This window comes from Carassius gibelio, chromosome A17 (genome assembly GCF_023724105.1).
Source record: "Carassius gibelio isolate Cgi1373 ecotype wild population from Czech Republic chromosome A17, carGib1.2-hapl.c, whole genome shotgun sequence".
In the NCBI taxonomy this organism is placed as follows: Eukaryota; Metazoa; Chordata; class Actinopteri; order Cypriniformes; family Cyprinidae; genus Carassius; species Carassius gibelio.
Window position 1 is genome coordinate 16,369,840 of NC_068387.1, and position 27,807 is coordinate 16,397,646.

General features: G+C 35.8%; 2 protein-coding genes across 3 annotated transcripts; both read left to right on the top strand.

The window, feature by feature from the left end:
• Positions 1–246: 246 nt before the first annotated feature.
• Positions 247–3,124, top strand: LOC128031370 (protein FAM167B). The gene is made up of 2 exons (XM_052619587.1): positions 247–968; positions 1,458–3,124. Exons 1-2 carry the CDS (start codon positions 546–548, stop codon positions 1,719–1,721), a joined length of 687 nt encoding a protein of 228 aa, XP_052475547.1. The 5' UTR covers positions 247–545; the 3' UTR covers positions 1,722–3,124.
• Positions 3,125–5,686: 2,562 nt separating this feature from the next.
• Positions 5,687–26,715, top strand: LOC127933379 (tyrosine-protein kinase Lck). Of its 2 annotated transcripts, XM_052530359.1 has the most exons (14): positions 5,687–5,981; positions 8,562–8,665; positions 10,366–10,429; positions 10,515–10,605; positions 10,823–10,924; positions 11,354–11,457; positions 11,799–11,948; positions 12,096–12,248; positions 15,456–15,551; positions 15,985–16,085; positions 16,340–16,502; positions 16,628–16,740; positions 16,833–17,043; positions 17,331–17,950. In XM_052530359.1, exons 2-14 carry the CDS (start codon positions 8,567–8,569, stop codon positions 17,438–17,440), a joined length of 1,557 nt encoding a protein of 518 aa, XP_052386319.1. In that variant the 5' UTR covers positions 5,687–5,981; positions 8,562–8,566; the 3' UTR covers positions 17,441–17,950. The 2 variants fall into 2 exon arrangements, with proteins under 2 accessions (XP_052386319.1, XP_052386320.1); XM_052530360.1 differs by lacking the exons at positions 15,456–15,551; positions 15,985–16,085; positions 16,340–16,502; ... (1 more) ...; positions 16,833–17,043; positions 17,331–17,950 and adding exons at positions 18,863–19,042; positions 22,062–22,138; positions 24,658–24,811; positions 24,953–25,084; positions 25,219–26,715 and having other exon boundaries at positions 5,692–5,981.
• The last annotated feature ends 1,092 nt before the right edge of the window (positions 26,716–27,807 follow it).

Consider the following 27,807-nt stretch of genomic DNA (forward strand, 5'->3'; position numbering starts at 1 on the left):
TTATTATGATTATGATATCAATAATATTTAAAATATAATTTTTTAAATTATTTTAAAAACCTTGGTAATTATTCTAGTTGAACTCCCATTAATATCTTACTGGTTCTAATGTTTGGTTTTAATTGCTTGCTAAAAGGATTCTCAATGCAATTCCTCGACATCTGCAGCAGATGGAGACGTTCTGTCACAAAACAGTTCACAATCACAAAGATTTACTGTGAAATCGCGCTCAGCTAGAAAAGCAGTGTGAGCGAGTTTTGGGCCACAGGGTAGCCGACATGATTTAAATGTTTACTTTGTTATTCCTTAGTTGGCTTTGTGAAAACAAATAGTCGGATAAAAACTGTCTGCCCTGAACTAATTTAGCAGGCTATATGTGGTTTTCAGTTCATGTGAGGTATTGGTTAAGGGTGTTAAGTGACCCTGTACCACCTGAATAAGTAGGCTACCACATGAATTCACGAAATGTCGCGTTTGGCTGCAACATGCAATTTCAGATTATCTAAAGTTCTCTTGATACTCTTGTCATTAGGCTGCCGCCGAACATGGGCGGTCACTTTTCTGTCTATATAAACATTAGCCCAGCACAGCTCTTGAGAAGAACCCTCGGCTCGCGCACATGGTCAGTCACAGTCTCGCCTGTCTGGAATGAAAGCAGCTCAGTGATGGAGTTCAGAGAGCTGGGAGCAGACGACAGTTCTGAGGGCGACATGGAGGATCTGGACAGTGTAAAAGCCCTGACAGAGAAACTCAAACTCCAAACGCGCAGACCGTCGTACCTAGAATGGAAGGAGCGACTGCAGGCTCGCCCGTGGACCGATGCCACTCACGGTTCAAATGTCAGCAGCCCAGGATCTGTAGAGAAGGACACTCAGCTATCCGACGTCTGGAAAGATGGGATGCCTTATAAGAATATATGCGGCTTTGATACTATAGACGACGCGTTAGAATGGCTCAGAAACGAACTGGTATAGTGTATTCATAAGCTTTATATATTTTATTAATATATAATATTTATTAAACGTTAAATATTATCTATCTGTCTATCTATCTATCTATCTGTCTATCTATCTATATGTCTATCTATCTGACAGCACACAACCCCATCAGTGGTTTTGGGATTTTTACGTTTCTACTGTCTTTGGGTCATGATGGTCAAGATACACCACTGTTAAAATGATAAGGTTGAGATAGACTGTTGTAAAGTGAGATACATGTCATCTTCGGCATAGTACAACACAGGTGGGATGACTCTAGTCTCTTGGCATATCGCACTTAAATGCCACACAGGTGCAGAAATTTGAGTGGGTGTTTGGGAAAAAAAGGTGTGCTCAGTGCCCTGTATATGTGCCTGCTCTTCCCAATCCATCTTATAATTACTGCCGGTTATCAAAGACTTGTGTGACTTGAGACTTGAGCTATAAAACCATTCTCCTCTCTTTCTCATTTCTCCTCAGAGGGAGATGCAGATGCAGGATAACCGTCTCGCACGCCAGTTGATTCGCTTACGGGTGGAGATCCACAGGTTGAAGGTGGAGCAGGTGTGTCACCGTCACAAAGAGATGCTGGATGATGCCACCTATGAGCTGGAGGAGTGCGAGGAGGACTCAGACCTGCTGTGTGACATCCCCATGAAAGCTGCCTTCACTCTGTCCACCACTCTCAAACATATAGGTCTCACCAGGATGAACCTCAACTCCAGACGATTCTCGCTCTGTTGAGAGGCACGGCAATGAGAGATGCCCCTCAAGAACTTTTCTTTTACTTTTGCAAACACTGGAAACCAAAGTTTTGATTAATTTCAGTGTTAAAATTGGACCATAGAAAAAACAAAACAAAACAAAAAAACGAATAAAAAATCACTTTCATTTTTTTTCACTTTGTTTGACTTGACCACAGGTGGTCATATCTGAAAATGCAGTAACCAGCACTATACCACTTGTGACAGCGGACTCACCACAGGACTGAGAAAGTCTCCAGAGTTGGAAAAAAGTTTTATTTACATTTGAAAATAGCTGAACTGATCTAAAAAATCAAAAAGGAACCTGCTTCTGTGTCAAAAGGCGTACGATTGGCACGTGAGATGAGTGCTCCTGACAGCAGCCTTACAGGAAGTGTGAGTTTGTGTTCAGGCATTTTGTCACCTTTTGTCTCTTAAAACCTAAAACAACCCCCCCCCCTCTTCATCTCACAGCTGCAACAACTGTTAATCTCAGTCCTCTGTTCAGTCAACTGTAGGTTGGTCTTTAATATGTTGAGAGTATGTTTTTGAGTCTTGTGCTTGGGTAATGTTCATTGACACAGTCAGTTTTTTATAGTGTCCTTTGTACGTCCACTGAACCCATTTAAGTTTAGAAGCACTTGAAATGTAACACTGCGTTTGTGCATGGATACTGTATGTGCTTATGTCTAAAGCTCTGTGATAAAATTAAATTATATCACAGAGGACCTTTATATTTTGACAAATTACATTCGAATGAATGTGTGTTAACAATTTTTTAATAGATTTTATATTTATGAAGTGATTACTTCTGTTCGGCAAGAATGCATTGAATTGATCAAAAGTGAAAGAAAAGATTTTTGCTTTTTCCATTTACAAAAAATGAAGCATCTTGAGTCATTGAAGACAGGAGCAATGGCTGAAAATTCAGTTTTGCCGTCACAGGAATTAATCACATTTTAAAATATAATAAAATAGAAGACAGGTCTTTTAAAATGTAGTAATATTTATCAATATTACAGGTTTATACAGCTGTGATTTTGATCAAATACATGCAGATTTAGTGAGCATTAGAGACTTCTTTCAAAAATATCACAAACAATCTTTGAACGGTAGAGTTAATAATATTATTTTAAATAATAAAATGTTTGATGTACAAATGTTTAGTGCACTGTTAAAGGTATAAACCATGCTTTTGCTTTCAATCAAACCTGTTTACTGAAATCAAACACAATGACTGAATATTTGCCTTAAAAATGCCTTAGAAGATAAATTGTGATTGATATTGCAATTTAGAAAAAAGGTGAAAAACATTTCTCATTCACTGGTACTCATGTACTATAATAATAATTTATGAATTTCATGTTTGTAAATTACATTAAAACCCTATTTTGGTGATCAAAATTTCTTCGCAGTATTGTGTTGATGTATGTATTTGTGTAATTGTGCAAACTGTTTCTCAAAACTGAATCTAGCTTTGCTCAGATTCTTGCGTCTCATTCACCCTCACATGAATAAACCCTAAGGGTTTTTATGCAGTGTTAACACACAAACAAAATTAGTTTATATTTATCAGAATAGGCTGCACTTATCAGTAAATTTATCAAACAATGGACCAACTGCTTTATAGACTGTAACTGCAGTAAGGGCACTGACTGACATTGACAACACTGAGTCATGTGACGCACGCCAAGAAATAATCTCATGCTTGATAAATATATGGAGGGAGAGAGAAAGAGTGAGAGATCTGACACAGAAAGCCATCTTTCCTAAAGCTGTTCCCAACACTAATATTGCAAGCTTTTGAAGTTTTTATATCATTAACCCAGTGGCATTAGGGCAAGTATACCTTCACTGAACAGTTCACATGAGGGCTGCTTTAGATTCCTCCTTCAAACAGAAACATGAACTATTTAGTTCACCTGAGAAGGCACAAAAGGTGTTTAGCTGGGTTCCAGATACAGATTCCCTCGAGGCCTATAAGAAAACAAATACTGTGCCATGAAAATGTCACTATGCTTTGTACAGTAGAGCTTAAATGAAACCATCATGATAACCGTACTTTGAACCTGAGTGCAAATGTGATAAAGGAAAAAGGTGTTTTGTTCATACAGCGTTTTCACTGAAACCTAAATTATTCATCAATTTATTTGAAGTGAATTCAAAATGTTGTATTTGTCTGTTATATAAAAATTATATAATAAAAAAAGTTTATATTAAAAATGTTATAATAAAATTTAAATATATTTGCATCTGAAAAATGGGATGATAAAACATCTATTTCCTGGAAATAATTTGGTTGATATAAAGCTGAATGATCCTGCTATATAAATGGTTTTCAAAAGTTTTAAGGCCAAGGACTCACATGTATGAAGATCCATTTGTTAGGAGCCCCCCATTCTAAAATATAGTCAGTACAGTTAAAAAATGATTTAAACAAAATAATTAAATATATTTTGTTAACATATATTTTGTTTTCAACCCATAATCAAAATTAATAAATTAATTTATATTGTTCCAAAACATGCAGCTTTAAAGAAAATAAGTGCACAAGCTAAAGCCAACAAGGGTAAAGAAATTCTATGTAGAAAAGGACAAAAAAAAAAAAAAAAAAAAAATTATATATATATATATATATATATATATATATATATATATATATATATATATATATATATATATATATATATATACACACACAGTATGTTTGTGTGTGTGTGTATATATATATATATACACACACAGTATGTTTGTGTGTGTGTGTGTGTTGGAAGGAAAAAAAGATTAATCTGTCACAAAATTATATTCATATATGCACATTGAATATATGTAATCTGTAAAAATTTCCCCTGTTAAAATTTTATCTCAAAGCATCAAAAGAACATTTGCTCTTACAAGAGATGAAACTGTGTATAGTTGTCTGTTAAGATGATCTGCCCCACTCTACATCGCCTCTCAATCAACACCCCCCCCCCCCCAACCACAATACCACCAAAGAATGGAAAAAAAACAAATAAGCCATTGTGTCAAGCAAGCGTTCACTCAAACTGACAGCTACAAACAAGAAGAGATCCAGCCAGAATACGACTTTAGCAAAAATCACCCCAATGTGGTCCATCTTGCGAAGGGATCTGATTGATTAATACAATTATAAATGAGTGACCTTTTCACCATATAACACCCCCCACCCCACCCCCAAACTGAAACCACAATGAAACACCCATTTCTGCTGTGATCAGTGGACTCACCACATGAAATGCCTGGTCAGAAGTCTCAGTTGCCTTAGACGACACATATCAAACTAAATGTAAGTGACAGAGCAGACTAAAGTGTAAATGTCTAAATTAAGATGAGTGTTCCTGCAGCAGAAAACTTAAGAATGTACCTCATTTCCTTTGAATGTTTGGGCTGTGGCTTCCTGCAAGAGCATGCTCTATTTGCAGACTGATGCCACAACAAAAGTGTGTGGTCTGCTGAGAGAGAATGAGAAGCAGAGAGAGAAAGACCGAATGATAAGAGACACGAGCGTCATATCCAAGTATAATTTACCTCAAAAAGTCCTATTGCATATTAGTTTAATTTTCTGGTGTGTGGGTTTGCACATGTATATCCACACACATGAATTAATAAAACAGTGCTTCTAGAGAGGCCTATAGTTTAGGCTTAAATGTTCGGATGCTAGACATAAATTCCTCATATAATAGCAATGTATGTGTAATACTTTTAAGCATGAAGATTCAAATCTAAAGTTTTGTGGCTGCTTTTGGTTTAAGCACAAGCCAGAAACCTATGAGTGCCGTTAAAGTTTCCACTCTTTGACATCATGGTGCCACAAAAGCAGGTTACAAGCGGAGACCTGACCCAGAATCCTTCACTCCAATGACACCAGCCGCTCAGAGCAGGGTGCACCTGCCGAAAAATGTTAAATATCAGCTCAAACACCTCAACGACAGGAAGCTCTATCATCAGTTTGCTCTGCACCACAGTGGTGCGCGCGTGTGAGTGATGCCTTTGCAAATGATGTGCCTTTGTTAAGGTGGGAAGTCAAACTGTGACGTGACTGACACAGCCTTGACACTTTAGCAGCACATGTCTTTTGACACACACAAAAGCTTTTTTCAGATCCTGTCAGTTTGTCTGTAATGTTGGTTTAGTTGCACTGTGGCAAAATGTGTTCGTCTTAAAATATAAAGCTAAAGACATGACAATGCCTGCTGAACTGGCCCATCACTGATATCAGCATCTTCTGTCAACAGAAAAGGTACGTTTTACCAACTGGGATCTACTTTTTATTTACTTAAAACAAGCCAAGATGAGTTTTAATGAGAACATGTTATCAGAGTGGTAAAGGTATTCTCAGACAGTTTATGTTAAATCAATAAGTGTTTTATTGGATGGAACTTTACAAGCTTGAGAGTGAGACAGTCTGAGATGGAGTGGAGGAAATCTTAAAAAAGATTTTTCTAAGGCTTAAGATATAAAAAAGGAAAGAAATTAAATCAAAAAGTGTTTTAAACTGAAATTCTATTATTTTCTAAATAGTAAAAAATTCAAGCTTTCATTTACTTCAAAATATTTATCAGCAAAATATGTATGCATGCTCATAATATAGTCTAAAAATCTTGCAAATCTGAAGTAGAAAAGCAAAAGTGAAAGTGTGTTAAGTTTGAATTCGTATTTATAAATATGTGCACTGTTTAAACTGCATTCAACTTAGCATTCAAAATTCATTTTTTTTTTATGTAACTTGCAAAGTAATTCACAAAGGAAATATTAAAGCGATAATATCATGTATATAACATCACTGCATGTGCTGTATCGTATTACAGCTCAAGATCAGTCAATGAAAATCTCATGATTTTAAATATAAATGCATTTTGCCTGTGTACTTGAATATTTAATAAGTAAAATATTTCTTCTAGAGTCACAGAAAAAAAAATTCTCATGAATGAACAGTGGTGATTTATTTTTTTAAATAGGGGGAATTTCATAAACATTAGGTCGGAAAAACCCTGTGTTCTTCCGATATACTGCCTTCTTGCTAGTTTGACTGCCACTCATTTAATGTTTATTCCTAATCCAAATAAAACTTCCATGATCATTTATTTGTTTATTTATTTGGGTAGGTGTCAGCCATAAATAGTCATTTTTTTCTAAACATTCTGATAATGTAATATAAAATAATGTAAAACACAACAGTTCAGTATATAATAGGCCTACAGACAGTAAAATCTAAATCCATATTTTTTGGCTTAGTTTGGTGTGAATCAGTGAAGTTTATCCCTCATGTCTCAGTCTCTTGACTTCTGTTTGCTCTCAAGCACAATGTTGGTTTAGTGCAAAAGACTTGTGATTCGCAGAGGCATTTGATCTGTTTGGCTTCATTTCAACCTATACAAACACACACATCCTCTGTAACAGAAGAAAGTGAAGGCCTGGATGAACATAAATCCATCTTTCATCATTTACTCACCTTCATTTAATTCCAAACCTGTATGACTAACTTTCTCCTGCATAACACTAAAGATATTTTGAAGAAAACGTGTTTTTTGTCTATATAGTAAAAGTTAAAAAAATATAGGACCCCACTAACAAGGTCTATGAATAACTGTGTCACAAAAAAATTAACTATGCTTCGTACTTCAGCAACCATTTGACCATGGCGTGCATCTCTCGAGACTCGTTTGCGCTGATACTGTTAGGGTCAGGTACAGGCCAGAGGTCAGAGGAAAGTCTTGTCTCTGTTTAGAGATCCTGTTTTGATTTGGGCTGTTCTCCCAAACAGTCCCAGGAGCTCACAGTGTTCTGTTTGACCCAGTGGGTTGAGCTTTTTTGACCCAACAACATAGTTTCTCACGGGTCCAAACCCCACAGAGACATACACATTGAGTTAGCACATTATTTGTTTGCATAATGGGAATGAAAATGATGTGGTCTTGTGTGTTACATATTTACAGGTTACAAATACAATAGAGTTCACCCTTACTTACAAACACTTGAAGGGTTTTTGTCATAATGCAAAACACAACTTGTTCAAGTCCAATGAAAAACACACACACGTGCATACGGATCACTGTAATCCAAATCCCTTCATTTATTAAAAAAACAGTCTGAAACTCAGTATTTGAGTTGCAAAAAGTGTGCAAAGAATTCATAAAGAGGATTAACCTCCCTTACAGATCTAGTCCAGAACAGATGTTTTTGTTTTGTTTTTAAAAAAGATAGAACTGTTTATTCTACCCTACGGACACATTAAATATTAGGCCTAAATATGAACCGAATGATAAATCAGGAAATAATAAATTAAATCCAGTGTTAGCAAACTTATACAGAATATTCAGTGTAACTACAGTAATAAAACTCAGAGAGAGTACATATCAAATAGTGACAAATAGTCACAAAATAATATAAAAATATATTTATTGCAAATATAAATTAATTAATTTACTTTTTTGTTTGTTTGTTTTTTGTTCGCTAGGAATTAGATCGATAGCACGTTTGACAGTACATATACATCATGGAGATGTCTATTTAACATCTGCATTTACATCTGTATGACATTTTTTGAGTGTTTGCTCATCTGCAATGCATACTAAATGTCAAATGTCATTCACAAGATGTCTTTAAGATGTTTCCGATTTAAAATGTATGTAAAACTGACATTTTAAAGGGGACTATCAGATGTTTGTACACAGCAGATGCTTTCCAGATGAAGCATTCTTTAACAGACATCTTGCAGATGGACATGTCCTCTCTGGGATATTGATGAACTAATATATGTATAAATATATATGTATATATATAAATGGTTATAGTTGTCACTGTTTTCTCTCATGCTTAGTAAATATGGGGAACTGCGGCTCCTTTGATCCTGAGGATGAATTCTCCTACCATCCAGATGAATGGTGCGATCAATGCAACTGTCCAAAGCCTCCTGCTAGTCAGGTATGTGTGTGTGTGTGTGTGTGTGTGTGTGTGTGTGCGTGTGTGTGTATGTGTGTGTTTGTGTGTGTGTACATCTGCAGAAGATAATAGTGTCACAATCAGCTACACGTAATGTTTCTTTTTCCATTTTACATGCAAGTAAATTACAACATAAAACCAGTAACCACAAAGTCAGATAAGTCAGGGTGAGCTAAACAAACTCTGGTGAAAAGAAATATTTTATCAAGCAAGTATCCTTAGCAACTGTGACGTAGGCTGCTCAAGCATTTAGTATCAGATTCAAAGCAAAGGGAAAGAAGTATCGGAAGGTATTTCGACAAAGCTACTCTAATTAGTGTTTTCCTACATCCCACCCCACCCACCAAAAAAATATATATATTATAGATTTCACAGATACATATTAAAACTCTGTTGTGTTTAGTGGTTTGTTTCCTAGACGTATTTAAGATTCTTAAAGAGTTAAAGAACTAAGATCTTTTTGCCTCACGAATCCTGTAGAGACCTCCATGGAAGTCACTGAATAATTCACACAATGAGCATCTCAACATTAAAAAAGTGAGAGTGATTTTTTTTATATATATCATACAATATCAGAATTTTGAGAATTTTGAAAAAAGGCAGATTGTAATGTGAGATGGTGAGAGAGAAGTCACTAAAGAGGCTTTGTGAGGAGAAGACAGAGAAAGGAAGTGGTAGAGCCATTCTCATCTACACTAAAGAAGTGCATTACAAATCTCTGTGGTTTATAACACAAGACAAAACAAAACAAGGTCTCACAAAGTGCTACACAAAGCATTTTTAGAATTTTTTTTTTTTTGAAATGGAATATATGTGATTCATGTGAAAATCCTTAATGCTAAGCAAGACCGACAATCTCAGTAGATCTTTTAAAGATGGTTAAGCACTGGCTCCACACTCTTAAAACTCACACTCTTGTTGAAAATAGCATGACTTGTTTTCTTTTTTACTTAATCTATGTGTCTAGATATGGCACATCTTATGTTACTTTTTAACTTAGCCAGTGTATAAACTCTTTTAACACATAAAATGTGTTTAGATCTTTTACATGCTAATGTGTTATAATGACAGGATTTGTGTCAGCTGTGCTATTTCTTGAACAAAAAGCAATACGTAACTGATTTCAAGTGAACTCTTAATCTGAAATTGCATGATGTTTAATTTAGTTGAGTTTAAAAATGTGGGAAATTATTTTTTTTCAATGTATTATTCTAATTTAATTTGGGCACAAATGCTTGGTGGCTAAAACACCTCAACATAATAATAATAATACTATTAATAATAATTTGATCTGCTCTTACCATCGACCATCTGCATTGATCTCATTCTTCAGACAGGTCATCCCACTAAAGGTTACATCATTTGAGGGAAATGAGCCTTTGTTTTGGTAATTAACTGTGGACTAAAACTTCTAGCCAAATTTGAGACACATTTCCTTCTGATTTTATTTAATTTAAGTAGATTAGAAATGAGAGAGAACAGCACGTTGTTTATGGCATAATAAGGATGATGGAATGCTTGCTTTTACTGTTGTAGCTGTTTCATAACAGTCTGTGAAAGCAGAAAATAAGAACGACTCCACCCTGTTTAGGGAAGTGGTTTCGTTTGATTTTACAGTCATTGTTTTGTAGCTCTAACCATACTTTTACTTTTGACATTGTTTTCTGCCCTCTCTCACACAGAACTATGATCCTCTGATTCCGTATCCCTCCCAGTACACACCTCCACCGTCATCTCCTCTTCCAGGTGAGATGACACATTCAACACGTCCTACAGAAATCCTCTTAATGGGTGTTTCAGATAGCTCACTGTTGTCATCTGTGTATTCCAGAGAACCTGGTGGTTGCTTTATACAAATATGAGCCATGCCACAGCGATGACCTTGGGTTTGAGAAAGGGGAGAAGCTGAAAATCCTAAATATGTAAGCAAGGGCTACATTAAAACAGTCTGACAATCTCGGTAGATCCTCAAAACATGGTTGACCACTGACCTCCACCGACTCAAGTTGGGTTTTGAGAAGCTGAACTGAATTGAATGTGACTTAGTGAGGGTTTCCCTGTTTCATTTTTTGTGCAGTTTTAAGAGGAGACACTGTCGTGGTTTAAACTCTAATGTGTGTGTATGTGTGTGTGCTTTAGCGATGATCCTGAATGGTTCATGGCAGAGTCTCTGTTTACTGGACAGAAGGGATACATACCACAGAATTTTGTAGCAAAACTGAACAGCATGGAGACAGAACCGTAAGTAGCACAATGAACACACTCACGCATATGCAAATAAATCCACACAAGCACAGTTAAATATGCAGATCAACTGCTGTGGGCTTCTGAACAGAGAAGATAAATCTGGGAAATACCGCCCCAAATACAACTGAAAGGTTGATTAATTTACTCCTTGCTGCTTATGGCAGATGATTACGTGTGACAGTAATGGAAAGAGTAGAAAAAAAAATACTCCCACAAATCACACAGGTTTTTGAGTATCACAACTCCATTGTCTGCTGATGCAACATTTCTGTGTAACTTTCGGTGTCTTTCTTCTGATCGTGGGAGGAATGAGACACCCCAACATCCTGTATCTTTTAAACAATTGAAATGCCAAAATATGATCCAAACGAGATAATTAATGAGTCAACTCCCTAAGAAACTGATGATAATACTGTGTTGTAGGTGGTTCTTTAAAAATCTCTCCAGAAACGATGCCATGAGACAATTACTAGCCCCCGGTAACACGCAGGGCTCCTTCCTCATCAGAGAGAGTGAGACCACACCAGGTATGAAACGATGCATTTCTCCCCACATAACACCAAAAACCAACACAGAACCATAAGGGCCCAATCAGACAGTGATGTCACATTACAATACTGGTTTAAAACTTCTTCTTTAGTTTCACTTTAAAAAGTGAAAAAATCAAAATAAATATATATATAAAAATTTAATAAGTGACAGGAAAGGGAGAATTAAAGAACATTTTCCTCGTCTGATGAACTGTAAAATGACTCTAAACTCCAGTGTAGAAATTCTCATTGTTATGAAGGCATATAGATATGTGACTGAATGTGCTATTGGCAGCCTCTGACTTTGGATGTTCCCGTTGTTCTGGTTGTTTCCTCAGGTAGTTTCTCCCTATCCGTGAGAGACCTGGACCACACAATGGGTGACATCATCAAGCACTACAGAATCCGCAACCTGGACGAAGGCGGATTCTACATCACCACCAAGATCTCCTTCGGTTCCCTTTCAGAGCTGGTCAAACATTATTCACGTATGTTCGAGTTATCATATGTGCTTTACATAAATCTATCAGGTTATTCATAAAAGACATAAGAACAGTTCAGTCAACACTGTTAATAAGAGCTCAAATGTAGTCTGGTTGAAAAGTGACACCATTTGTTTATTTTTCCCTGAGCAGGAGAGGCTGATGGACTGTGCACTCGCCTGGTGAAGCCGTGCCAAACCCGAGCCCCTCAGAAGCCCTGGTGGCAGGATGAGTGGGAAGTGCCCCGTGAGGCTCTCAAACTGGAGCGCAGACTGGGGCAGGGACAGTTCGGGGAAGTATGGATGGGTAAGAAGTGTTTTATATCCACATATTCTGGTTTATTTCAGAGTTGAGTCTATTTTTTTTTTAAGTTGAGATTCATGGTGAACGACTTCAAGTATAGGTACAAATTTCTTTAGATGAATAAATATAAAGTGAAAGTGATGTGACATACAGCCAAGTATGGTGACCCATACTCAGAATTCATGCTCTGCATTAAAGTACACACACACAGCAGTGAACACACACACACACACACACACACACACACACACACAGCTGGAGCAGTGGGCAGCCATTTATGCAGCAGCACCTGGGGGTTTGGTGCCTTGCTCAAGGGCACCTAAGGCGTGGTATTGCTGAACCAAGATTCGAACCCACAACGCTAGGGTTAGGAATCAAACTGTCTAACCACTAGGCCACAACTTCCCCACAAAGCATATTTGCACATATTTCTTATGGATATAAATGTTTTTATTTAAAGTGCATGTCACACTATTTGGAACACCAGCATAAGAATAAACAAGCAAAACATATGTATTTGAGCATCCAGGTGTTATGCCTGGCCAGATCTGCCTGTACTTGTCTGGAAATGTTTGCAAATGCAAGCAAACATTGTGCACTGGACCATCATGAATGGGTATAGATAAAAACATGTATTACAGGCTTATATATGCTGCTCATACAAGAATACACTAATGAATTTGGCTTGACAGAACTGTAAATACAGTAAGCTTGTTCAAACATTTGACTAATGTGTACCATTGATAATGGTCATAGTGTTGTAAATGAGCAGAATCAGCATTTTGATGGTCTCATTCTGTGACACACACACACACACACACACACACACTTACAGTATAACTAAGAACATATAACTCACTCTTACACATTACAACAGCCATTCAGAACTCACTTTAAGTGACGCTGAATTTTGGGTGTTGGTCGTTATTCAATTGATCTATCTAGAGCGGTGGTTCTAGAAGTTTTAAGAACCACTGATGTAGAATATTAAGTATGTGAATTATGTTACATATTTTTGTTTAGATACCAACAGGATTACAGTAACATCAACATTTATGGCCTAAACTCTTGTTTTATGTTTGCATGTCGAGATGCTTTTTCTTCTTTAAATGTGCCTGGTTTTCAAACATAAACTGCAGCAGAGAAATCATGCTCATCTTGTCTGGACCCTAAAATAGAACGTTACAAGTTTGAACCACTTCCTGTCCCTGGTAACCATAGCAACCGGCATGTTTCCCTCACTGCCTGTCAACCCCATGACTGCAAGGGCCCGCATCATAGATGGCATTTATGTTTTTTTTTTTTTTTTGCAGTGAATGACTTTCCTCGTTCAAATGAAAGAACCGTTTCATGTAGTGAACTGTTCCATTCATTAAACCTCAGTCACTTCAATTTGTGATAACATCACCCAAATTAACCCCACAGGAATGACATTATCAAGGAGTCAAACAATGTGGAGCCAAAGAAATTTGGTGAAGGAAAACACTGTGAATTTCTCACAAATCAAAGTGTATAAAAACACCCTTATACAAAAACATTCCCATGGTAATAAGGAAATTACCATGTATAGCCATATTGATAGATATAAAATATATATTTATAGCTTTATTGAAACACTCATTAACACATGGGTTTACATAAATTAAATGTCTCAAAAACACATTCACAATATGCCTACAAAAGTTCCTAATTCTATACAGATTCAGACAAATTAACTTCTACAAAAAATTATTTAACAGACGATTTTATTCAAAGCGACTTAAATGAGGACAATAGCAATCAAACAAACAAAAGAGCAATCATCAGAACAATTTGACAATAAAACAAAATCATATAGATGCATTAAATATAGACAGGTAATTAAACAATGTTGAAAATAAAGAGCTTTACCAGATGATTCCAATTGTTTTAGAGAAGGCAGCTATGGAATTGTGCTAGTTATCTATTGTGAGATGTATGAACAATGACATTGTTGCAAGTAACAGGCGGGTGAACAGACCATGACGAATTTTAATTTATGTGAGCTGATACTCTAAAGTTCAATAATTCATCAACTTCAGCTCTGATTAATAATACACCATCATTTAACTGTAGACCACACAGCTGAAACTTACAGAGACTTCTGCTCCTGACACACTTCGTTTTCCACTGAATGGAGTCCAAGCTTCAGATTCATCATCAGTTATCTTAACAGAGGGTTACAAAAAGACATGCCCATACACAAAATAACCTTCATGTGACCAAATTTACCATGAGAACTAAACATTAGGTTAGTTACAAAGATTCTTTAAAATGTCTTCCTTGGTGTTCAACGAAAAAAAAAATCATTTATACAACTTTAACTGAAGCTGAGGGTTAGTAAATGGAGAGAGAGTGAAGGTTTAACTTTATATTTACATATTCTAAAGTTAATGACTGGATTCTGATATGGATTCCATGTTGGATTGACTGATCTATCTATCTATCTATCTATCTATCTATCTATCCATCCATCCATCCATCCATCCATCCATCCATCCATCCATCGGGGGTTCTAAAATGACAGACACAGAGTGAGACTAAAAATAGAGCTTAAAAAGGTTGTACTCGAGTACAGAATGACAAAGCTTATTTTATCGGTTTGTTCTCTCTGGAATTTCTGTTTTATCAGAACCATGGAAAATATATTTTCTTTTCAATCGGTCCATTCTTCCCCTGGAACATGCCAGTAGTTGAACTTGAGACTTGTGAGCGCGAGAAATCTATTAATTTATGGACATGTTTTAGACCGGGGTGCCCAAACTTGGAACCTGGAGGGCCAATGTCCTGCAAAGTTTAACTCCAACCTGCCTCAACACATCTGCCTGGAGGTTTCTAGTATAGAAAAGAGCTTGATTAGCTGGTTCATATGTCTAATTGGGGATAGATCTAAAGTCTGCAGGACACTGGCCTTCCAGGACCGAGCTTTAGCACCCCTGTTTCAGACCAATGAGCAATAGGCAATCACAGCATACTAGGGCGGGACAGGGCAATGCACTCATGCACGCGAAAAGAGGCCCTGGGTTTGGAGGAAAATACCACTTACAGTAAAAGGAAATAAACAACAATTAAATTTCAACTTAGATTTTTTAAGTAAAATGTCTTAATATCGATATGCGATTGTTTCTTGGACAAGGAGACCAGACAAAGATGCTGTTAGTATCGTACCAACAATTGACTTTGACCCAGCAGATACTTCCAGAACATATCTTGTGGAATGTCGAATTGCTAACACCAAGAAGCGTGTCAACGGATGGCAAGTTGAGCATGCAGTGTTGCAGTTTGCAGGCAAGTTATCCTTATTTAACTGTGATCATGACATAAATTAGAAACATTTTTCTAATGCCGCACAGAATGTGTTTCTTTTTGTACCATTGCACTGCTTTTGGATTTTTTTTTAAAGTGTTCTTGGTGTCGAGACACACTTGACATGGCAGTCTAAAAATGAGATGCTGAAGTTATATTTGAAAAGTGTATGTATATATATACATATATATATATATATATATATATATATATATATATATATATATATATATATATAATTTATTATTTTTATTATTGTGATTTGGCCATAGGCCAGAGGTGACAATTTTAATATACTGTGTTTTGTAGCTTGTAATGATGTTATACATTCAGTAATACATTAAAACATCTGTCTACATTAATGTAGAAAAAGACTCTAAAATGAAATCTGCTAAGCACAACCTTTTAAAAACAGACACGCCGAAAGACCCCAAGAGACACAGGAAACCCAGTCGACGGTTCACTGAAGATGAGGATTCAACTCCTGGATACACAAACTGCCATATTCCAAGGAAGGTAATTGAACAGCTACACAGTGCACTAGGAAGGGAAACTGAAGTGATGAGACTAAAGACAGCACTACCATGTACTATTCTGTCATTTAGATACTGCATTGCTTAGCACTGCTTTGAAACACAATATATTTTGTGTGTGTGTTTGTATTAGAGTTCACTAACATGATTACCTTTTGCTACATTAGAAATTAATAATAACCTCGGAAACTTGTACTGGTTCATCTATAAAGAAAAGTGAATATCTTCACCCTCTAGAAAAAACTCAAAGAGATTCTATTTGAAGACAACCAACTTACCCCAATCCAGAGTACAGGAGAATCTACAATAAATGAGAATGCTGCCCGAATCATAGAACTTGAGAAGCAGGTCAAGGCTTTGCAGAAGCAAAACTGCAGACTGCACAAGATGCTAGTTCAAGGCAAGTATCTTAGATTGAATGATAATATGTGTCTTCTCATCCTCCTTTGGTTTAATATACAGCCACTGTGGTTGCCACTTCTATAATTCTGTTGCACTTTTTATTTTATGAAATTCATTTTCCAGAGATTCCAGCCTTGTTAGTGGACATGAGACAAATTCTTAACAACAAAAATCCTACAAAAGATGTATATGAGATTGAAAGTGAGGACAAAAATGCACCTATCAAATCATCCAAAGTAAGTATTTTGAAAATTGATACATTCTGAGTAGAAATTAAAAACGTAATATGTAACATTATGTTGTTTGTGGTTTTTATACAACTGTTAAGGTGAAACTTGGAGCTTCTACTGTCTCCGCTCATTGTTGGGCGACTGCAAAAGCTCAGTCTACAGCCAGTGGGATGGCACGAGTGCTGCTGATGGGCCTCTTCAGTGTGGATGATCTACTCAAGTCCAATCTCACTGGAGGGATCACCAAATTCAATCCCACTGCAGAGCTACACCACATTCTTGATCAGGAAAAACTGCAAGCTTTATTTGGTAAAGATTTTCTGATATTTTTTAAGAAGTAAATTTGAATAGGTATTCTAAATATTACACAACAAAACTCCCAATGTCTAAATTATTACAAAAAATAACTATTCGGAGACACATCATATGGATTAGGATGTTGTTTGAGTACCACAGGCCAAAGTTTACAAACCCCCTATCTTCACTGTTTGCATTCCTGCAGTATTTAACAAAACAGCTCATGATTTAATGCAGATATTATGAAAATGATCATTTCTGCTGTCTTTTGTGAATTTCTAATTGTTTTTCTTCTATAGATGCTGTTGTGAAACAACATCCAGGGACCAGGGTATCTGATATACGAAAAACAATCAACATAAAAATTTGTGAATTAAGGCAACAACATAAGCAAGGAAACATGCCTTAAATGTTGTTAGGCCCTTTCTTTCTTGCTTTATTTCCTTTTTCATACCTTGCTCATTTCCGTGTTTCATTATTTCCTTGTTTTTGTATTTTTCATGAATGATTATTTCATGTTTAAAGCTGGATGGCTGAAGACCAAAGTTAGACAACATGAATTTGAGATGCTCTATTGAAGTTATCCATGAATGAAGAATAAGATTTATTTTAATCATTAATTCTTTTAAAGAAAAAAAAGAAAAAAAAAGAAAAAATAATTAAAGATTTTTTTTTTTCTGATTGACTTCTCAGTCTGTTCCTTGGAATTAATACAAAAGGAGCCCCTACCAAGTATTGGGTACATGTACAGTAAATGAACATTTTTGCAGAAGGCCAACAATTCACTAAAAATGTTTTTTTTATTATTATTATTATTGGTCTTATGAAGTATTCTAATTTGTTGAGATTGAATTGGTGTGTTTTTGTTAAATGTGAGCCAAAATCATCACAAATAAAAGAACCAAAGACTTAAACTTCTTCAGTCTGTGTGGATTGAATTCATTTAATACACGAGTTTCACAATTTGAGTTGAATTACTGAAACAAATGAACTTTTCCACGACATTCTAATTTATTGAGATGCACCTGTATATAAATATAGTACAAATGTATTTTCACATACATTTAATAGATATTAAAATATTAAATTGACTATGTATTAATATACACACACACACAAATATAGTCATATATTACAGGAATATACATACATATATTGACATATATTATTCGTTCACATCCTTCTCTTCACTCTCTGAGACCGAAGTCTCCAAATTCATCCTTTCTAATCATCCTTCTACTTGTTTACTTGATCCCATTCAATTTCATCTCCTTCAAGCCATTTCTATTATATATATTTATATATATTTAAAAATATATAATTCCATATATAAAAATATATAAAAATAAATATTTACCCATATAAATGTGATTATATGAGCACCATATCTGTTGAAAGTGGCAATTCCTTATGTATTATTCAGTATATTGTAATATATTACCACAATGGATTATTATATATAATTACCAATACACTGAAATTGTTTTAATATACTGACTAATATACTAAAATATACTAAAATATTTTCTTTCTGCAAGGGCTTAAAGGGATAGCTCATCCATAAAAACAAAATAATTATGTCATCATTTACTCACTCTCATATCATTTCTAAACAATGTGATTTTTTTCTTCTGTGGAAGACAAAAGAAAAAATTGGAGGACTGTTTTGTTAGCAGCATTGTTCTTTTGCATTGTTCCACAGAAGAAAGCAAGTCATAAAGGTATATAAAGACATGATTTGATGACAGAATTTTAATTAGGGGTGAACTAACCCTTTAAAATGAGACATAAACCATTTCTCCTCTCTCTCTCTCTCTCTCTCTGTTTTTAGGGTTGTATAACAACAACCGTCGGGTGGCTATCAAGAGTCTTAAGACAGGTACCATGTCCATTGCTGCTTTCCTGGCTGAGGCGAACCTGATGAAGACCCTGCAGCACCCTCGACTGGTGCGACTATTCGCTGTGGTGACACAGGAGCCCATTTATATCATCACTGAGTACATGGAGAACGGTGAGACACACAGATGTACTTAAACACTTTTGTGGAAAAGGGAGGAGAGACTTCAATGGAATGACAAACCTTTCATGTCTAATACTAAATGATTCATTGCTGCGTCCCACCTGAACTTCCTTAACAAAACACAGACACATTCATTGAGTAAATTTCCATTTAAACTTTCATCAGGGTTTCATGATCGAACAGGTCTGGGTAGTATCAGGACCGTGAGCACTGTTCGAGTTTTGTTTGTGTGTGTTAAGCCCACAGCAGGTCCTCGCTGGGGTCCGCTCTATGAAAACAAAGCTTTCTCGTGGCTTTGAAGATACGGAAGGCATCTCGATATGCATCCCTCACTCACCTGAATGATTCTCAGCAGAGCAACCTCAAACCCTCTTTGACTGTGCAGGAGTATTTTTGATGGGCAACTTTTTTCAGTCTCTTTCATTGACTGCAGTGTTTTTATATTTACATTTTAAATATGATCACACGCACATCTTTTTTTAGCATACAACACATTTATTCATAATATTGAGATTTATCAACAATATACACTACTGTTCAAAAGTATGGGGGTTGGTAAGATTTGTTAATGTTTTTCAAAAGAAGTCTCTTATCCTTATGCTCACTAAGGATGCATGTATTTGAGAAAAAAAAAGAATACAGTAAAAAAAAAAACATTAATATTGTGTAACAAAACAGGAATATTATTACAATAAAATCGCTTTATTCTATTTTTATATATTTTAGAACGTAATAAAAAATAAACAAATCATGTTTATATGGTTTAGTGTAAAGGTTCAAGATTATGGAGTGGCCAAATATAAAACTTATATTGTATCTATGGTAGTCACAGCCCTGATGTTTATTCTTTCCTAATGTCTGGTGTTTGATCAAATAAGCTGCCTGTCATTGTTCTATAAGAGGCTTTGACGTCTCTCTTGTGAATGGCATGCAGTGCATGTGTTTCATATCCTGCGTTCCCCTTGAGTGTTCTAGAACACAAAATGACCCACTTCAAGTCCTTGTGTTTTTGTCTCACGTCATTCTGTTTTAGTTTAGTTTAGTTCTAGGTCTGATGCACAATTCAGAAGTCCCATTTTTTCATAACATACACATTTTTAAATCTCTGTTATCACTCCTTCTCTCCAAAGGATTAGTTCACCCAAAAATTAAAATCTGTTATCATTTACTCACCCTCATGCCATTGCAAACCAATGTGACTTTCTTTCTTCTGTGGAACAAAAAAGATGTTTAACAGAATTTTAACTATGAGTTGTCAAGCATTAAAGAATAAAACGACTTCACATGAAATGGAAAATGTTGCTTTTGATGTTTTTTGGAGCTTGACAGCTATGGGTCTACATTGACTTTCATTGCATTGAAAGTATGAATCTTCCTAAAAATGCTCCTTCAGAGAAATGTGTTCCACTGAAGAATGAAAACCATACAGGTTTGAAGTGACATGATAGCTCAGTTTTAATTCTAGATGAATGATTCCTCTAAAGACTTAAGATGCTATAATATTTTTGGGCTTTTGCTTTTTGGGCATTTTGTTTTTGTTCGCGATTTTAATCCTGAGAAACAACCTTACAGCAGTTCGTTTCAGAGAGGCTAAAGATCTTAATAGCTGCAGCTCTGTTGCATAATGTTTCTCTAACCACTAATACATAATAAACCCCACTTCTCACTGCAACCTATAAAAATGTGCTGCAAAACCGCACTTCACATTGAAAGCATGTTAACAGTTACATCACACTGAAAAGCAGAGGGACAGAGGAAGAGAAGGAAGAGGAATCACTGTGTAATATATAGAAAGAAGGTCTTTGTTCCATAGGCTAGTATCGGGAATGCTTTCTTATTTAGACCCAACCACCCAGAAACTCACTACAACAAATGGTAAACCATGGTCACAGGTGATCACAAAAAAAGACCTCCACACCCTATCTTTTCTCTTTTGAACTAAACAATGGCACCTTAGGTTGTCATCTCAGGTGTATTCTGATGTGCGTTATTCCATGTGAAACCCAGTATGGTTTGTTTGTGTGGTTTGCCAGTCTCATTGCATCTAAGAGGATTGTCGGGCCTCCAGAATGTCTTATTGACGCCAATGGGAATAAAAGACTCTAAGGGGAACAGCCAAAAACACTGTCAGCGCGCTGGTGGCCAGCTCCTGAATGGTTCCGCTTTGTGCTCCTCTTAAAGGAAACTGATGGAACATTACGCTCAGTCTGTAAATCTTCCAATTCTTTGTTCAGGATCCATGTGATTTTTTTTAAAGCACAATTGTTGTCTGTGTTGTTATTTTAAAGAAGACGTTGATGTGCCCTTTTTCCACCCCTCTGTCGTTTTGACAATGGAGACACTGAAAGAATGATTCAAAACACAGGAACTTCATCTAAACTTAACCACGACCTTGAATTTTACACCCTAATACGACCTGAGATGAAAGGAGTGTGTATGCTGATACATAGTTACTTGAGTTCCTAAAGGGGCATTTTCCGCTGCACCTTTGTGGGAATTTCCTTCAGGGTCAGTCGGTTCTTCTTTCTTCCAACACAGCCCGTTGTCTCAAAAGCAACAACTTTGGCCTTTAACACCAAACGTCTCAGTGACTCATCCAAACTGGCTGCGCTAATTTCCTGCAGTTGTTATGTTCTAGTTCTTGGATCTGATCTGCATGCTGTTATTTGGGTTTCTCATAAACTCTGAGAAGAGCATTTTTAGCACCAAAACAACAGCATTCATCGATCTGCTGCTTCCTTTTGCTTTTGAACTAAAATGAGTGATGCTTCCGGTAACATTCAGTTGTGGTTGAAGAATGTTTAAAAAAAGACTGCTGAAGACAAGACAGAAGACTTACGAACTGTAAATAAAGTGTTGAAATATCAAAGCTTTTTATTTTTTTTCCATCCAGTGTATTATATTTAACCTTTTACAGTTTACAGTGCATAGTTACTAAACTCTTTGACAGCTTGTTTTGCTCTATATAAAATATATGCATGTTAAAATGTCATGTTGACTCTAATTTTAGGCAGCCTGGTGGATTTTTTGAAGACTCCAGAAGGAAGTGCTTTAACCATCAATACGCTGATCGATATGGCTGCCCAGGTACGCTGCACCTGACCATATTAATACGCTGATGTATTTATTTTGTCTGAAATGCACTGAAGACACCAGGTGTGAGACATTTGTACCCCACAGGAAACAAACTGACCCAAATGTGTGCGTGCTACAACCTCAAGTCATTACAGACCCCTTCCTTGCATGTTGTGTTTATTACTCATTCCTCTATTTGACCACTGTCTCTAAGCTTGTGACGGCAGCATAACTCAGCAGCTGCTCTGCTTCCTAATCTCATGGTTTACAATGAGCATGACTGTGTGTGCTGGAACGAGTCTAGACACCTTAACACAACAACAACAAAGGTACTGCTACCCAAGCCAAACTGCAATCTGACTAGACGAGCATGCAATATAAATGTCTTCATACCCCACGCTCGGTTTCTTACTGAGATCATATTTACATTCACTGACCAAACATACAGTTTGTTTGCTCACAAATATAAAGGTCATACAAAGGTCTGATTTGTCTAAGCAATTCTTGACCTAAATAATGACCCTCCATGCTTCGTTGAGAACATCTAATTATTATAGGAACAGCTAAGACGCTAGAGTAAGATCTGATGGTATTTCCATGAACTATTCACAAACAGTGATTTCTGAGTAGAAGGTTTGTGTTTTGATTCAGCTCTGGGTTTTCTTGGTGATCATGATAAAAATCAGATGATCTTGATCACTCAAGGCATGAACGTCTTTAACAGGGAGTGTGCGCTTCTTCACTGAGTGTGTAAGTGAATGGAGCATAAAGATGAGAAAACTGATGTAATTGAGTAGCATTGCTAGAGGGGTGCATGTCAGAGGGTCACATAAATCATGTTATGTGATAGGTGTAAGGAGATGTTCTCGTTTGTCAAGAAAAGATGCTATCGTTTTTCAACAGGATTTTCAATGAAATGCTAGCAGAGAAAAGATAAGAGAGAAAGTGAGAGACAGGATGTTTTTGCAGCAGCATTAAAAAGAGATTTTGCTGAGGAGACATTGGCTTAGATGCTGTGTGATATCTTTCAGCTATTCTTCTCCATAAAGTAAGTGTGCTTTGTTTAGGGCTTTTGTTACGTCTTGGTGAAATTAATACAGTACATGGAAGTTGTTGCCTCTTCTCAACTCACACAAAAGAGTTGCATGCCCACACATTTATGCTAACCTGTCATTTCAGAGGCAAAACTGTCAAGCTTGCTCACATCAAACTGATACATTTTTGATCTATGACTGTCTGCATAGCACTTCCTTGAACAATGCATGGTGTTATAGTGCAACATGCTCTATAAAAAGCACAACAAAATCACACTGCCATCATGCATCACCTATAATAGCACATGTGCACACACACACACATACAAAGAAACTATCTGACCACAGATATCATAGTTTAATTTCGTGTGAAAGAGACAATAAAGGAACACTAAAGAGATGGTCTGGAAGAACTTTTCTACTTAATTCTCACACTGATTGTGGTGCTGATTCAGAAATAGCAGACTTCTGAGAAGTTCAGCTATCTACTTTACTGTTCTGAGATCTTGAAACTTAAAGATGGGGGATATAAGAAAAATGACACATTAGACATCAGAAAGTAGCAAACTAACCTTCTTTGTGTGAAACCTGTGGTTTCTGCTGGGTGGAGTGGAGCAGCGGGGGTTAAAAGTTAAATCAAGGGGAATCAGGAACTGACCTCTGTGTGTGTAACATGGTTTATGGTCAGAATGAAATGCAAGCCTACTGCGTAGTGTTTTGTTAAATCAGTTTGTGAAACACATATGCATGATTGTTCAAAAATAGTAGGCAACATTGTTGTCACATGACTTCATCATGTTGCACATTGCATTATTTTCTGTTAAATATATACTATATATATTTCTATAGAAATCCAAAAAATGAAAGTGAAGATATTGATAATAGTACTTAAGATTTCCATTTCAAATAAATGCTCTTCTTTAAAACTTTCCATTCATCAAAGAATCCTGAAAAAAGTATCATGGCTGTGAAAAATTCAGTTTTGCCATCACTGAAATTAAATACATTTAAGAGAAATGCAATATCTGAAAACAATATTTGAAATTGTAATATTTTTAAATATTACTGATTTTATTGTACTTTTGCTCAAACAGATGCAAACAAATTGGTGACCATCTGGGGCTTTTTCAAAACCATAAAAAAATCAATTTGAAAAACTGAATGCCATTGTAATTAAAGTAAAATGTATTTTAAAGTCATTTGACAGTTTGATTATAATAATTAATCAAGTACGAGATACATTTTTTTTTTAAATAAATAATTCCAGCAAGTATTCATGTAAATATTACTTGCAGTTAATTTTTACATTGGAAATGGTTCAGTGAAATACAGTATCTAGCGCAGTATTCTTTGCTATAGTAATCTCAGTACTTCATATATACTTAGCACAGTATACATATTGTATATACTGCAGAAATTAAAGCATGGCAGTATGTTACTGTGAACACAGCCATTGTCACACACACAGCCTTATTAACACTGCACTGCCCCCTGCAGGTCGCTGATGGAATGGCTTACATAGAGCAGAAGAACTATATCCATAGAGACCTGAGAGCTGCAAACATTTTGGTGTCTCAAGAGCTCATCTGCAAGATTGCTGACTTTGGCCTTGCCCGTCTCATTGAAAATAATGAATACACTGCCAGAGAAGGTAAGGCAGCATCTATGCATCATGCTCTGTTCTGTCCTGTCAATACACATTAGGATTAGATCACTGGAGAACCTGTACAGTAAATGCAAGAAAGTTTGACTGCAACAACAAAGATCTAAAAAGATGCCTTAAATCACACAGGTGCAAAGTTTCCAATCAAATGGACGGCACCTGAGGCCATAAACTACGGCACATTTTCGATCAAATCAGATGTTTGGTCGTTTGGAGTACTGCTGACAGAGATTGTTACCCATGGAAGAATCCCATATCCAGGTAATAAACAAGCTCCATATGCTTCCTGTATGGGCTCATTTTTTTTTAATACTGTTGCATCAATGGGAAACGCATTATGGAATAGTTTTGCTACGTCTCAGATATTTTTTTCACAGTTACTCTTGATCTTTCAGGAATGACAAACCCAGAGGTGATTGCAAACCTTGAGAGAGGGTACCGCATGCCTTGCCCTGATAACTGCCCCGAGGGACTATATGATGTCATGAAACGCTGCTGGACAGAGAACCCAGACAGTCGACCCACATTTGAGTATCTGCGCAGTGTTCTAGAGGACTTTTTTACCGCCACAGAGGGACAGTACCAGGAGCAGCCCTGCTGAAAAGATTTAGCTTAGTAGACCGACAGTCAATTGGGTCACATTAAAGACTTGTATTGAAAAAAAAATAATTAAATCAACATAATAATCAAAATTGAGTTAAAGTTAAAAACAAAGAAAAAAAAACAGATTTTGTCTTCTAATTCAAATATTTTCAGTAATCATGATTAACAGTTCAAACATGGATTTTGCCATAGCTTTGTACACAGAATTTCTGATGTGTACCAGGTGCATGTATAGTTTTTTTAGCAGATGGATTTATTTTTTCCTTGGATACATTTGTGCTTTCGATGAATGAGTGAACACCCTGCTTTGTGTTTTCCTTTGAGCTTTTTGCTCCTAGATTTGTTGATATATATTTTTTAATATAAGCTTATTACACGACTCTGTGGAATACTTGATTCTGATTGGTCAGTAGCGATATTCCGAGATATGTTATCCCTCATTATTACATGGCTCTGTAGAATACTTGATTCTGATTGGTCAGTAGCGATATTCCGAGATATGTTATCCCTCATTATTACATGGCTCTGTAGAATACTTGATTCTGATTGGTCAGTGGCAACATTCTGAGATATGTTATCCCTCATTATTACATGGCTCTGTAGAATACTTGATTCTGATTGGTCAGTAGCGATATTCCGAGATATGTTATCCCTCATTATTACATGGCTCTGTAGAATACTTGATTCTGATTGGTCAGTGGCAACATTCCGAGATATGTTATCCCTCATTATTACACGACTCTGTGGAATACTTGTTTCTGATTGGTCAGTGGCAACATTCCGAGATATGTTGTCCCCCATTATTACGCGGCTCGGTGGAATACTTGATTCTGATTGGTCATCGGCAACATTCCATATGTTATCCCTCGTTATTACACGGCTCTGTGGAATACTTGATTCTGATTGGTCAGTCGCAACATTCCGAGCTATGGCTCATCCGAGTAACAGCAGTCGGCGCTGTACTCTTGCTTGAACTATTTTTTCTTGGTGGAATCTTTGAGATTGTTTAGCTAATAAAATATTAAAACTCGATTAAAAATGGTGTACAGTTATTTATGTCATCCTGGTATCGCAGACTCGCTCTAGTTTCATAAAAACGCAGCTGCTGCTATTTTGATACGATTGTTTTGCACGCTGTAATGGATTATAAGAGAACTAACAAACTGATAAGGGTTTAAAAACATTTTGGGGTTTATTCTGAGAGAACAAGCGGCTGGTTATACATTGTCCCTTACATATCTAACTGCATCATGAAATACTGAAATAAAACAGTCCAAGAGTTAAATAGACCTAATTCTGTCTCATTTCATCTGTTTCGACAAGTCACTTGTCCACTTGACCAAATCTATTAAATATCTACATCTTCCTGTAAATCGAACTTAGTGTTTACACGTTATCTAAACACAGTCATGAAACTTACGTGATAGCATGTGATATTTTAAAGTAAAAAAATGTAAAAAATAATAAAAGTTGCTTGCCTTATTAGAAGTCAGCATACCATAAGAATAATTTGAAGCCAAGGACTTTCTCATACTTTGGGAAAACTAACAAATATATTTTTGATCATCACCCCTTATCCAAATATTTTGCACAAATAATGTATGGACAGTGTTTAAGCATATGTGATGAATAAAACTTATAGAAAACAGGACAATAGACAAGATACTTACAGACATATATAGATATATGATACACACATAATATATATACAGTACAGACCAAAAGTTTGGAAACATTAATATTTTTAATGTTTTTGAAAGAAATTTCTTCTGCTCATCAAGCCTGCATTTATTTGATCAAAAATACAGAAAAAAACAGTAATATTGTGAAATATTATTACAACTTAAAATAATAGTTTTCTATTTGAATATAGTTTAAAAAAATAATTTATTCCTATGAGTCAAAGCTGAATTTTCAGCATCATTACTCCAGCCTTCTGTGTCACATGTAACATCCAGTCTATCACATGATCATTTAGAAATTATTCTAATATTCTGATTTATTATGAGTGTTGGAAACAGTTCTGCTGTCTAATATATTTGATGAATAAAATGTTAAAAAGAACTGCATTTATATAAAAAAAAATTCTAATAATATATTTTCTTTACAATCTTTTTTTAGCAATTTAACACATCCTTGCTGAATAAAAGTATTGATTTTATTTAAAAAAAAGAAAAAGAAAAAATTACTGACCAGTAGTGTATAGTTATTACAAAATATTTATATTTTAAAAACATAGCTTTTTTTTTTTTTACTTTTCATCAAAGTATTTTTAAAAAAGTATCACATGTTCTGAAAAAATATTAAGCAGCAGAACGGTTTCCAACTTTGTTAATGAATCATCATATTAGAATGATTTCTAAAGGATCATGTGATAATGA